We start from the raw sequence: 13,936 nt of genomic DNA, 5'->3' as shown, positions 1-13,936 counted from the left end.
AGCCCAGGTTGGATGTGAAATAGATGGCAGAAGTATGCAGCCAGACCCAGGATGTGAAAAATTGGATGAAGTTGCAGTGGGAGTGCAAGGAGCAGGAATCCCCCCGGACCCTCAGGCTGAGACCATAACCATGGGAGGGACAGGAATGCTCTTCATTTGACTAAAAAAGCAAATCCACAGTCAGTTTCTCTTCCCTTCCTCCTGATTTCAGTGGTGTAACAACCCTGAATCCACATCACTACTAAGTCATAATAAGCAGCAAGGGGAAACAAAACCAGACATACTTTTTATTAATCAATAATTAGATGCTGCTTCAGGAAATATCTGAAATAGTTTTGTATGCCTTATGATAGAGTTTGTAAAGTTCTCACTACAGAACACATTATATCAGGCAAGTTTGGGGTTATACCTGAAATTCTTGGTGTGATAAATGAGAATAAGAAAAGTAACATTATGGTCAATTACTTTGGCAGGGGGAGGGAGAAATAGTAGATAAAAGAGAATATGAGGCTGAAAAGAGCCATAAGCAGTGTGTTATCTGCTAAATCAGAAAAAGACATAGCTGTATGTCTAAAAGAGGGATGCACTAACACAAACACCTTATTCCAGATTGATGCCCAGGTGGTTCATGATGGAAGAAGAAGTGAGATGTCATACAGAAATGCTGGTCATCATACAGGAAATATGGATAGCTAGAGCAGTCTTGCCTGGAATGTCATCATATGGCAGGAGGCTGTGAATATGGTTAATGATATCAGGGAAAAAACAGGTTTGAATGAGATAGTACCCCACTTGGAGGATGTCTCACTGCTTTCTGCTCCCCCAGCAGAAAACACGAAAACTCAGTGCTGGCCCAAGTCAGTGCTGGACAAGGAGAGGAGTTAAGCTCCAGGACCTGGATGCTAGGACAATTCTGGGGACAAAGGATCACTTTCTTCCTGTTTTAGAACACAGATTGCTCTCTGAAGGCTCTGGGTAACATGCCAGCACACACAGAATGTTTAACCTGGGATAATACAGATAATTTTGTGCAAAAGGTATCTAGGCTGGGAAGGCTGGAATGGGAGTTTTGAACAGGAACGGGAGCCTGTTGTATCATCCTCAGTCAGGGAAAGTATGTACTGACCTGTTCAAGGCTTACACTTGAATCCTCTGAGCCTTAATAGCACACTTGTAAATGAAACATTAATGAAACAGCTCCTTTGGATATACATTTAAATATTAAGAGTAAGACAAGAACTGTGAAAAACACATTGCCCCACTGCTCTGTTCAGGCTGCAGCTCTCTGGAGAGTTTGCTCTGTGGAGAGCCCTAAGACCACAAATGTTGCTTTTCAGCTGAAATAAACAGGATAAAGGAGAAATACTGGAGCCTTGTGCAGCTGGGATTACTGTAGATGTCAGGTGTATTTCCATATAGAACTGACCATATGGAACTGATAGCTTTGGAGATGCTATCTCCCATAGAAATGTTTTTAACCTCCACTTTGCAAATACTTCTGTTTACCAGAAAAACAAACCAAAACCCAACAACAAAAAATACTGTGCCTGCCTGTGTTAAAAAGAGGGAGGGTGACTCCGTATAATTGTAAAACTTACTCAAGTCACTTCAGTGTCCCACCTAAAGGGCTTCCCTTCCACTTATCAGGCTGCTTCTGTAGTCAGTAGAGAGATTCAGGCCCTTCAGATGATTCATCTCATCCCATGTTACACAAGGAAAATGGCTGGATGAAATGTGCTTTGAAGATGCTTCCCCTGGCAGTTCATTTCCCAACTGACCTTTAAATAACAGGCACATCTAGTAACAGGCTCTCACCACACTAGGATGAAGACTGTCCACTTGAAACCTCTTCATGTGTCCCAACTGGCAGTCATACTTCCCTCTTTGCACAGAAAAGAATGTACAACCGAAAAAGGAGAGATACCTTTCTTTTGCTGACAAGCCCAGAAGATCCTCTTTGCCAAAACACATCCCTTGGTAGCCTCAGCTGCATCAGAGAGCAAGTTCAACTTCTGTGCTAACTAAAGGAGCAAACATTTCATGCATAACACATTTTGGTTTGCCACTGAGATGGAGCAGTGGATGGCTGAGGGAAACAGTGGCTCTTGCTGGAACCTTTGTGTGACAACCAATTCCCCCCCTATATTAGACCCAGAGAAGCCTGGCTGCTGCTCTGCAGTTTTTAATGCAGAGACAGAGAGAGATGTGAGGGCAATGTATGTGGATAAATCAGGCATTTGCAGCAATGGAATCTTATAGTGAACTTTATTAATGAATCTTCACTGCAAAGGGAAAACATCCTGGCACAAAAAAGACCAGTGAGTGCAGCTCCATGTTAACTACACTGCCTTCCCCTTTGCACTGATTTGGGCAGTGTGTATAATGTTCAGAGAACAGAATTATATACCCCTAGTTCCCCTGGCACTCAGCAGTCAATATTTTACTAACAGCACAGTCAAAATCCCTCAAGCCTATCCTCAGGCAAAACTCACCCAAAAATCAGTGGGAATTCTGAGAGAATAAAGACTGAATAGGAACCAAAGTCCCAACTCAATTCTCAGTTGAGCTTTGCAGAGCAACCATCAGGTCTGGAAATACGTTTGATTTTCATCATCATGAGAGAACAGCTGGGCCCAGTAATCCCAATTCTAATCCCTCTTAATTCCAGCATCAACTGGACAGATAACACAAAACCGAGTCTGGCATCTGTTGCTCAAGGTTAATTCATAAAGTAGCTGTACTGGAAGAGAAAGGAAGCAACCTCTGAGGCTCTTTTTCTGGTATTCCATTACCATCGCTTTCCTGCAACTCCCTGAAAAACACTTGGTTTAAAAAAGCTGTTCATATTTCCTCTTGTGCCAGACACCACATTTTGTTTGGCATATACATTTCTGATAGCCTTTCCTCCGCAGATGTCTATAAAGTTCACATCAGTCAGTTCTTCAAACTAGGTATATTAACACCAACACAGACAATTTTGTTCCAAGCACAGTTTTTCCTTACGTCTATGTTCTGCTGTTCACTTTTGCTTCTGTAAAGATGACAGTATTGCTACATATGCAGGACAATCAGGACTCCTGTGATGCTTAACACAGGCTGTACAGTGCTGTAATGGCCCATTTTCACTGTCAGCAACGAGGCCTGACACGTCAGCAGCTTCTGGCACTAGCAGTTTTCTGAGGGAAAGGGGAGATTTCAACTTAATTTCATTTCTCTCTTTCACTTTTTATAACTTCCTTCCAGAAATGACAATTCTTGAAAATGCACATGTAGAAATAAAGAAAGAAAAGAAAAAGAAGGCAACAACCACCGTAAAACCTCCTCCCATTTATCACTGTAACATTTCTTGTGTGGTAGAATAGGGTCCAGTGACGTTCGAGATGAGGAGGAAAAGGCAGGGGGGAAAGAGGTAACACATTTCAGACTCCTTAAAGCCATCAGAAGAGTTAGAGATATGAAAAATAGTTTATAATTACCTCTGTTGAGTGAAGCTGAACTGTTTATATCTCCAGTAATAAAGGAAGACTCGGACTGCTTTCGAACTGTGTCATTCCACATCCTACGAATCCGGCTCTGAAGAGGGATTGAAGCACAGCAGGCAATGAATCTTTAGCAGCTGTAGAGAGGTTTCTTTCTGCCTCACTAAAGATGGCTACTTGCATGTCTAGCTCAGGATGAGACTTGTTTCTAGCCAGCTGTAAGCAAGCAGTTGCTGTTTTGGTGTAACCTGCCTCGTGCATGCCAGACCCTGCCAGACTAACTGCGTAACGCAAATGCCTAGCGTGAAAAAGTGTATAATTGAATCGCTTACGTCTTAATTAAAAAATAAATAACTAAAATCGTGCATGAGAGAAAACCCAGACCCTGTGCCAGTCACAGGTTTGACAATACAGCACCAAATAATGGAAAAATAACTCACATACAGAAGCACATGTGCTTCCAGCACTCAGACAACTTGTTTCTTATTTTTTGGGAAGTGTAACAGAAGACTTGATTTGTATCTTGGTGTCCCTGAACGAACAGAAGTTTTCTATAGCTATTTTCCATCTTGGGGATTTGGGGGGGGGGGGAACAAAAAATTCCTCACAAATGAATGACTTCTGTTCCCATACTGAAAAATCTGTGATGGTTTTGCCATCTGTGGTATAGCTTCTGCTACTGGCAAAAGTGTCCTGAATATGTTGGCCTTCTGTTTGTTCCTCAAATATGCTGAAGTATCTGCCTCTGTGGCATTTACATCACTGTGTCACTCCTCCCTAACTAGACCTTGCAAAATATCAAAATATCAGCCAAAATGCATCTTGTGAGCAGTTCCACCACTATCTGTGCATGAAAATGACTGGAGAACCCAGGTGTCCCAGGAAAACTCTCCCTCACCTCACGTCTGAGACTCTGATGGATGTTTTCCTTGGCTGTGTGAAAGTGGTTCTAGGTGGTCGGGGGGACTGGGAAGCGTTTCCCACTGTGACAGACCGTGTTTTTCCTAAGTACCAAAAATCCACTGGTTTACATAGTGGGATTTTAGCCATGTGAGACCTACTGAAACTTAATCATGTGGTCCCAGATGAAAAGTCCTAGATTACTCATTAACCATGGAAAACAGCATCCCCTAATCATGCATTAGCCCTCTATAAATGGCAGTACCATGTGACATGAGGCCCATGCCCTTTAACAGTAATTATTTTTCACCCAGACATTTAGTTTATTGTATTTCTCTGATATGATCCACTGTAAATTAATTATTCTGCTGTCTATGTGCTTCTCAGAGAATAAAGGGATCTTACAAGCTTTCTTCCTCATCATCTTCTCTACTTAAGAGTTAGGAGCCAGATGTTTTCAACAACTCAGACTGATCTCCATCTATTCCCCATCACCTCTGTGAGGTTTCTCTTGGCTACTACATTGGGTCTCCGGAACTTTCATCCTTCCAAGGACATGCTTCTGCAGGCAAAGTAATCTTCCTTGGTGCCTCAAACCTCACCTGCCACAAGGGGACTGATGCCAGAAGACTCAGTTCACCCTCAAAAGGGATTGTTCCCTTGTGCTGGGACTGGCAAGAGGGATGGACCAATAAAGTCAGCTCTTTCTGGAGAGGAGGGCACCAGCACAGCAGCTAAGTTATGTAACACCAGAGGCTTTCCAATCAGCCACCTAAATGTTGCTGAATATTGTGAGTTTTGGACATTACTGAGATTTGATCGCCTACTGGAGCGAGGTTCTATATTCTGTTGCTTTTATTTGCTCTGCAGAGCTACCAAACCTATGAAAACGCCAAAATGGAGCTTTTGGATGACATCTTGGAAAACCACTGCAAATAAATAATGATTTGCTCCAAGACATAAATTGCAAATTAGGTTTTCCTGGAAAGTTATAAGCTGTTACTCGCTGCATGTCTTTTATAATTTAATAGTAGAACTGTCATGTATAATTACTTCCATTACTAATGCTGAATAAATTTGTGTTTGGTTTCTATTGAGTAAGAAATAAGCTTCTTCATTTTATATGAACTCTTCGTCCATAAATCTGCATCTCTACATACAAGTTAGCTTCAAAACTGCTAAGTGCACAAACTACACAAAATCTGAATTTTCAGGTGACCAAAGGTAACAAAACTAGTAGCTTTGTAAGATAGTCTGACCCCAATGGCTTCTCCTAAGAGGTTTATAAGCTAAGGCAAATTGTGTGAGGCATGGAACAGACCAAACAAAGCAAGCTTTTACTGGGAAGGCTATTACAAGACACTTGTAGCCTTTAATTTTTTTTACAAGAAAAAACTTGGAGCTGATAGCATCATTCCTGTACATGTTAATAGTTAAAACTGACAACCTTCATCTCATGATTAAAGGATGTACTGGAATGTAGCATAACTGACAAAATGCTCCCACCTCCTGCTTCCCATGGAGAGCAGGCAGGACACCTCAGGTGATGACCACCCCCCTGCCTCTGGAAGGCAAGTTTGGGCATTTTATTCCCAACAGAACTATTTAGAAGGCTCTTGGAGAGGTATTAATTGCCATCACATGTCAAGGGAAGCCACTGTGTTGAGTTCAGGTCTGGAAGTGAGGGAAATCTCTGCACGTGTACTGGGGAGAGGCCTAAGGTAGCTCCTTTGGTTCCAAGAGGAGTTTTCCTCCCAGAATAGCTGAGAAGGGTCTTGGCATGGCATTGGGACACAGACAAGAAGAGTGGCTTACCTGTGAGCCTGTGGAATATCTTCCAGGTGTCCTTGACCCCGAGGTTTTTCCTGAGCCAATAGAACTCTCCGTACTTTTCCCACTACAGCAATGTGTGCGCAGGCATTTTCCATACTCCTTACGTACCTAGCCAAGGAAAGAGTGGTGGTGGTTAGCAGGCAGCTCCTCCTCCAACCCACTGCCTTCTGATTTTCAACACAGCCCCTGATTTTTCCTCAGTGTTTTGTTAAAACAAAATCTGCTGCAGTGTGTGCGAAAGAAGTCTAGTACCCCTTGCAGCTGAGCTCATGGTTTGGGATGTCACAAGAGACTGCTCCCCTGCAGCAGAGCTGCTCGTTGACACCAGCCGGTTACAGCATCCTCTGAGGCACATCAAAGGAGCATGGGAGAAAGTGCAGGTACACTATTTATGACTGAAAATTAATATCGCTGTAGATTTGATATAAACTAGCATATTGGCTCATCAAGGTACTAAAAGTTATTGCTTCTGGCAGGGGACTAAGAAAAAAGAATTCCAAGAGAAACATATGAAAGCTATTGATTTTTTTATTAAAAAAAATGTTTCTTGCAGTCAAATTGAAGTTTGAGGAAACTGTAGAACCAGCAGCATTAGAGATTATATTCCCGATGCTCAGGGATGGCTGGAGCCTGCTTTTCCACAGCAAGCCAGTCATGTTTTAAATGGGCATTGCAGTCAAATCCATGCCACCTCCTTTGCTTCAGGGCAACTATGCTGACTTGTGCCAGGACAGGATCTAACCTTCCACCAAGCTTCAGGTGTGGCTTTTTGTGGGCAGCAACACCCAGAAACCAGATGGGACAGGGCTGAAGGTGAGCAGACTCTACTAAAGAGCCAAAAGAGGGTCATGTTATCCACTGACACAAAAAAGCCCCAAAACCACCATGCATGTCCAAAACACCAGTTGAAATTCCTTGAAGCACACGGATAGCTGTAACATTTTGCCAAACTCTCTATGAGCATTTCACAACTCTGTGAAACAACTGTTTAAATAGCAAATTACAGCTTTTTCATTAGGCTCTTCCTTAAGCGCTTGAGACAAACACATACCACAAGTGCCCAATATGCTCGAGTGCCTAATCAATCCTTTGCTGAGAGAAAATAATTCAATTGCTTTAATTAGCCACCCACTGCTTGCCTCTCTGCAGCGTTTTGCTGATTTTCTAGGCCATGATAGATAGGAAAGGAAAGGATTTTTTTTCTCCTCTTAAATAATACCTCCCTCAGCTCTTAGGTCAGAGAGGTGCATCCACCCCACAGCAAGGTACCAGTTGCATTCTCCTTCCCTCTGTGCAGCCGTAAATCAGGAACAATTCCACAGCTATCAGTGATGGTTTAAGGGTGTAAATTGGCAGAAAAGAGAATGGTTCTGTCATGCTGACTGAGAACCCCACAAGCCAAGGAGGCTGCAGAGCTGTGCAGGGATGCTGGGTTAAGGGACTGACCCTTTGCGGGGTGCATTGGAGGTGAGAGAAAGTACCAGTGAGAATGGTGCAGAAATTCAAACTCCTCATCAGAGAGGCATCTGCAGGTTTAATAAGCAATGGTGATGCTTCCTACACTCTTACTATCATCTTGCCTGGAAAAACTCTGGCTGAAAGGTTTGGGACCATCAGCAGGAAATTGCATCTCGATAAAGCTTTTAAGCTTCTTAAGATGGACAAATGTGAGATGCAATGACAAGGACAAAACTCTTAACCCCAAAAGTCTTCCTTTGGTTCCAAGAATGAAATTTGCACACAGCTCTGCAGATCCTTCCAGAGGCATCTGTTGCAGAGCTCACTTATTATGATGAATTTTGATTATGTTTTCATGGGCCAAATCTCCCTTCCCTGAACAGGAAAATGTGAGTAACAGAGGAACAAGCCCATGGCTCTCAGAGGGAGGACAGATCTCAACACGGACCTGACCTTCCTCAATAAGCCATTTTGCCAAAAGATACCGGTTATTACCCTGAGAAACCGGGACAGTGTATCCACATAAACTCTTCCCTATGTTTATATTGGTTCAGTAAACTGCCCTTTGAAACTAAGATGTACATAGCAAATTATCAGCAGACATGCACATAATTGGAGAGCTCCGAAATACTGAATTTAAGTAGAGAACAAAAAGGTTCTTAAAAATACTTACTACTGATTGTCAGAGGTAAATTTGATCTACATAAACACAGAGCTTTTATTCTGTTGGGTTTTTTTTCCCCCTAGAGTTTATCTAAGTTACTCCACTGTTATCTCGCAAATGTTAATTGGGGCATACTTCAATTTCCACCAAGAAGCACTTGCTGTGCTTGCTTTGAGGAAGATTTCCAAAACACCATATCAGACCCAAGCAATACAAAGGCTAATGAACTGCTGCAGAGCGCAGGTCCTTCAGTCCTCAAAAAAAGCAGGGGAAGCAGCCCCTATTACATCCCATCAACCCACATATGCTGCCACGGAAAGGGGTGATTTCCTGCAGGGACTGCAAATGAGGATGTAAAGCTCTGTTTTGCTGTGAGCACTGAGCCACATGAGCACTTTCTGGATGCTTGTGGATTCTCTCCCCTCTCACACTGGCATACAGGGAAGGAGAATCTGGCTGACAGCAGGCAAAGCCCTGTTACCGAGCCCCGCAAACTGACAGCTGCCTTTTCCCTTGCCTCTGACACATCTGTTGCCAGGGCCCTGGCTCCTGAAATGCCACTGCCACATATCCTTGTTAGAACCTCATTTCCCAGCATCTTGCTGTTTCCAGTCTAAATACCGCCCTTATTAGGTGCACAGAGATAATATGTGTGATACAAATTCAGGGCACACAGACAATGCTACGCTGTGGTTGTTAGGCAACAAAACACCTCGTTACCACCTCTCTTGCTGCTGGGAACCATCCGTCTTACCTTTTTCTGGAGGACACAATGGAAAATGAATATAAACATTCCCTGCAGAGAATTGAATATGGTGAAGAGATACGCCATGATGACTGTGCTTTCATTAATATACATGAGTCCGAATGCCCAGGTCAGTCCTAATAGGCAGAGTAGGGCTATTGCACCTATAACCCAGGACCTGTTAGGAGAAACAAACAAACAAAAAAGAATGGGATTGGTTTTTCACCTACACAAAAGAAGGCATGTGTCTACAGGCAGGAAGACTTTGCCCCTGGTTTTAGCAAAAAGAAAACAGCATATCAAAATAAATCACAGGGAGCTTTTGTCTTCAAGCTGGATGCAGTTTACAAATCTTCAAGCTCGAGGAAATATAAGGAAATGGAAGTGTTACGAGCATAGAAATTTATCATAACCAAAGCACATTTGAAACCACAATGTCTCCTTTCTTTTTAAATATGTAAAAGCAGTGTGCATGTAAATGACATGTAGATGTTATTTCTGCAAATGGAGGAAAAGAAAATAAACCAAATGAAACAACAACTCTGATTGTCACTTTTTTTTAGTGTCCACTGGTTTCACAGGACTGCCAGCTGGATTAGCTTCTTTATTTACACTTAACACCAAGACACATGTATTGCTGCATTTTAGCTAGTCTCCCATATGCCTGTAAGCCAGATAAACAGCTACAGGCAGGTGGGCAAGCGTTCCCTGCTTGCCAGATTCACTCCACACAAGGATGTTCTTTGCAATGCTGCTTCACACTTCTTCCACCCTGCGATGAGGGGAAGTGTGTATACTCATACAGGCACTCACACACTACATTTGCTAACGCGGTAACTGCTGCCACGCTTCTGCCCAGGGAAAAGGAGGGGTAATCCTTCTTCACATGGGCTGTAAAACTAAGATTATCACTTGCTCCACCTCAGGAGGGCAGCGGGAATAGAGGCGCAGTCACTGCTTGGCCCCAAATGTTCCAACAAATACGGGTAGCAGACAGTTTTTGCTTGCTTTCTCCCACTGACTTTCTGCCTGGTTTTTTTGGGTGTTTTCAGGAAAGCTGGAAGCTCTGCTGGGATGGCAGGAGAAGTATTCCATGTTACCTTGCTAAATAACATTTAGTCATCTCCTAAATTTCCTTCTCAAAGACTGATCTTCAAATACCAGGACAAAACATGAAGTGTGAGAAGCAGTATAGGAACTCTGTCCTGCTCCTAGCCATCTCCCTAGTTTTCACATGATGTATTACCTACAACTTTAAAGGAATTGCTGCTGCACAGCGGAGGGAGTCAACTTCTAGCTGGGAAGCAAGCAGTACCTTGAATATCTGTTTGCTCTTTACCTGAAGGCTTTGATTTTCTTCTGTCATCCCCTGCTATCGTTAGGTGTAACATCATAAAAATGAATGCACTGATATCCAGTCTTTGTACCCCTTCCTCACTGTTTAGCCCTTCTACACCCCAAAACAGACAAGATTGCAGTCAGCCAGCACCTCTGCTTCCTTGTCTGCCCAAAGCCCCCTGAGATGCTGCAGAAGGGCTCACAGGGACAAAGATCTACCTATGTTTCCAAGCCACTTCAGCCTTGTAGAAACGTGACCTGTGTTTGGAATGTTTGGGCTTGCATCTGCTAAGCAGAGCATGGAGCAAGGGGGAGAAAGATGAAGCAGCAGCAACTTGGGGGGACAAATCAGTCCTGCAGAGGTCAGACAGACAATCTCTGCTACAGAGATGCGATGGCAGCTACAGCCTTGAATCCCTTTCCTTTTAGCAGGGTTTGTCACAAACAAAAGCATACTAATGCTGTATTCATGTCTTCTGTTGTTTGTTTTGGTTTTTTTGTTTTTTTTTTCTTTAGGTATTAGAATGAAAATGCAGCATTAAGTCTTCCACTGAAGTTTACAAAATATGTTTTATTTTACCACATGACCAGAAAAGCTCCCTAAGGTAACTGCTTATTAAGACAGTTGTTTAAAAATCACTATTATGTATCTAGCAGACCAGAACAGCTCCTTTGAAGCATTTCCAGTCAATCCCACTAATAAATATTTAGTGTGATGCAAATTGAAAAGACACTCTCACAATCCTTCAGAAAGGTAGCCACTAGATAAAGTCTACAGCTTTAGTTGCTTGGGGTATTTTTCTCCCCAAGATTCCACCATCAGTGAGAGCACGCTATTGTCCTAATTGCATACCAATTAATAAAATACAAATAATTTTCTTTTTCATCAAAAAAAGAAGAAAAATTACGTAGAAACCCCCCCCTTTTTTTTTCCTTCCTCTTCTTTGCTCATCCCAGGATAAAAGCTTCCCGCACTTGCAGAGTCTTTTAAAAATGATTCCCTGGATATCACAAAAGTATTCTGCTCTGAAGCACAGCCCATCCTTGAATCTGATTAAAGAGCCTTTGGCTGCAGAGGTGTGCAGGAATGAAACAGTTATTTAGTGAAGATATGCTACCTATAGTGATGGAAAGGAATCTGTGGGTTAGAGGACCTCCAGCAGTGCAAACTGCACGCATTACAGTGTTGTGCTTCAGAAAACAAGAGCCGGTGATAAAGAGGACGTGGAGATCACTATGAATAGCTCCATCCCGTATCCGCAGAAAAAAACAGAACCAAGCGATGAAAGAGAACATGGGAATGGTGCTGAAAGAATGAACACAAAGGACTCTTCACCAGAAGAACAAACTGAAAGTCTACTGCAAAGTTGGTTTGCTTCTATTTTGTGCTACTGCACATTACTTTTTTGGTTGCAGGAGAAAGAGCACAGATGCCCTAAGGTATGTAATTTCCAGGCATTTTTGGCTTTCTTCATAGGTTTGGGGTTTGGTTTTTTTTTTGGTGCAGCTTGAGGTTTTTATCTTGCTCTTTGTACAGACTTGCTACTTCTTTTTCATGGTTTTACTTTCCTGTAGTGGAATTTTATTGCAATAAAGAAACAAAAATATCCATTTGTTGGTGCATTTGAAAATCAGTGGTTTACAATCAGGGACAATTAGGAGGTACTCCAATGAGTAAGGAGTCTCCAATGCACCAATGCACACAGATTTGCTTGCACTACTCCCATTAACTAGAAAGGGAATCATCGGGAATAGCACCCATGCACCTTTCTCAGAATTTGCTTCTCTATTTATATTACCATAAAGCAATCCCAGTGAAAGAGCACAGTGGAGCAGAGGCTGCAATTGGTAAAACAAGTCTGTACTACACAGGATTAACTTGGGGACTTTCACCTTGAATTCAAGTAACATCCAATTAAAAAATATTAAGCAAATAAGGTGACAATTGGTTGGCAATACACATGCAGCACATTTACTCTGCACCTTAGCTGTATGCCTGACCATTTTCCTGCACAGTTTGCTCTTCTGCCTCAAAAGTGAATAACAGAAGCTTTAATGATTTTTCAATATTGATCTGACAGCTGGTTCATGAGACCACACTGATAAATGAAATTTATCAGCCATTCAGGTCATTCTTACTTGATGAAGGGTCTGTTATCCTCATAGCTAAAGAATGCGTAGACATAAAGACAAGAACACCAACATTAGAAATATAATGACATAGAGAATAGAGTTTACTACTAGTTCCCCTCCCTTCTCCCACCAGCCATCACCAAAACCAAAGGTGGACTGGCATCAGGTGCACCTGGAACACACCAGCCAGCCTGGCTTGCTGCCCCAGGGAATTGAAATGTGACAGGGAATGCTGGCTTAATGCACAGAAGCATGCATTGCTAGCTGTAGCTGCAGCTACCCCTCCTGGCTACCACCACACAGCTGTCAATTGACTTTGAAACATCTTAAATATCATGGCTGTCCCTGGAGAAGACAAGTTTTGAAGCCCCAGCATAGCCACCACAGGCGGCTTTCACGTGTCCAAGCGGCAAAACTTCACCACGTCTCCAGCACTCTCTGCCTGTGGGGCTGGAGTGTGTTACAGGGGTATCTTTATTGCCATTTACTTTTCCTAGGTGGAACTCCCAAGTTGCCACATTATGAGCCAAACTGCAGTATTCTTGAGGTATTTGCATCAGGATCTTTCTAAAGCCCTGGGTGACAAGGCATGGGCCTATTTGCTACCATTTCATGAGGAAGGGCAAAGAAAGGCCTCTGCCAGGCAAGGGTGAAGAGCAGCTCCCTGCAGTGATGAAGAAACCAAGCTGGATCACTCAAAGTGAGCTCCTGTCACTGTGGGGACACAAGACTAGTCACAGGCATGTTCCTAGGGGAGTCTCCCTGCCCTTCTGGGACAGGCTGTGTGCCTAACCCTGCCTGTGTGGCAGGCGATGTGCAACGCATGGGGAGAGCAGGCCAACTCCCAGGCCTCCTCTCCCCACCGACACGGAACGTTTGAACCTGCGATCCCTTGCAGAAACCCCCATGGGTGCCAGAGATGGAGGATGGCTCAGCATGTTCATCTCGTTACTCCTGTCAACACAGCCAGGGCCAGTCCATCCTGCTGAGACCTCCTTTGGTCAATACTGGCAACCTGCTGCACCCCCACAATGCAATTAAATGAAATGAAGATATGAGACAATCCGGAGCTGTCAGCCCAGCGACGTGGGCAGAAGCAGGGCCTGGATTTCTACTGCTGTGTTCACAAGCCCTCAGGTTTTATGGTAAACACTTTATACTGAAAAGCAACAGCCCTAGATTATAAAAGTACAGAATTAGAATTTTTTTTTATGCTGTTGATACTATCCAGACCCTCACAAAATTTTTCAGCAACTCATAATAGTGTTTCTCCAAGGCAGCTGAAGGTTCCATTTCATTTTTCTACAGACAAAATGCGAAATTGGTAAACTCAGATTCCCTTTGAGCTTGAGGCTAACACTTCAAAGCAGCTCAGGAGAAAACCAT

At 43.1% G+C, this 13,936-nt stretch overlaps 1 protein-coding gene across 23 annotated transcripts in view; it reads right to left on the bottom strand.

Moving 5' to 3' along the window:
- The window catches only part of ADGRL3 (adhesion G protein-coupled receptor L3), a 492,473-nt gene that overhangs the window by 27,121 nt on the left and 451,416 nt on the right, over nucleotides 1–13,936 (bottom strand). For 22 of the 23 annotated variants that reach the window (XM_069012991.1, XM_069012990.1, XM_069012994.1 and 19 more), the window contains 3 exons: nucleotides 9,089–9,257; nucleotides 6,195–6,320; nucleotides 3,477–3,573 (listed from right to left, as the gene is read on the bottom strand). In XM_069012991.1, the coding sequence (XP_068869092.1) occupies nucleotides 3,477–3,573; nucleotides 6,195–6,320; nucleotides 9,089–9,257 (392 nt within the window). Of the gene's footprint in view, nucleotides 1–2,248; nucleotides 3,177–3,476; nucleotides 3,574–6,194; nucleotides 6,321–9,088; nucleotides 9,258–13,936 lie in introns of those variants that run through there. The other variant, XM_069013012.1, reaches the window with a different exon arrangement.

Source organism: Aphelocoma coerulescens, chromosome 4, assembly GCF_041296385.1.
Source record: "Aphelocoma coerulescens isolate FSJ_1873_10779 chromosome 4, UR_Acoe_1.0, whole genome shotgun sequence".
Taxonomy (NCBI): Eukaryota; Metazoa; Chordata; class Aves; order Passeriformes; family Corvidae; genus Aphelocoma; species Aphelocoma coerulescens.
Note: the sequence above shows the minus strand (reverse complement) of the source record. Positions and strands in the feature narration are given on the sequence as shown.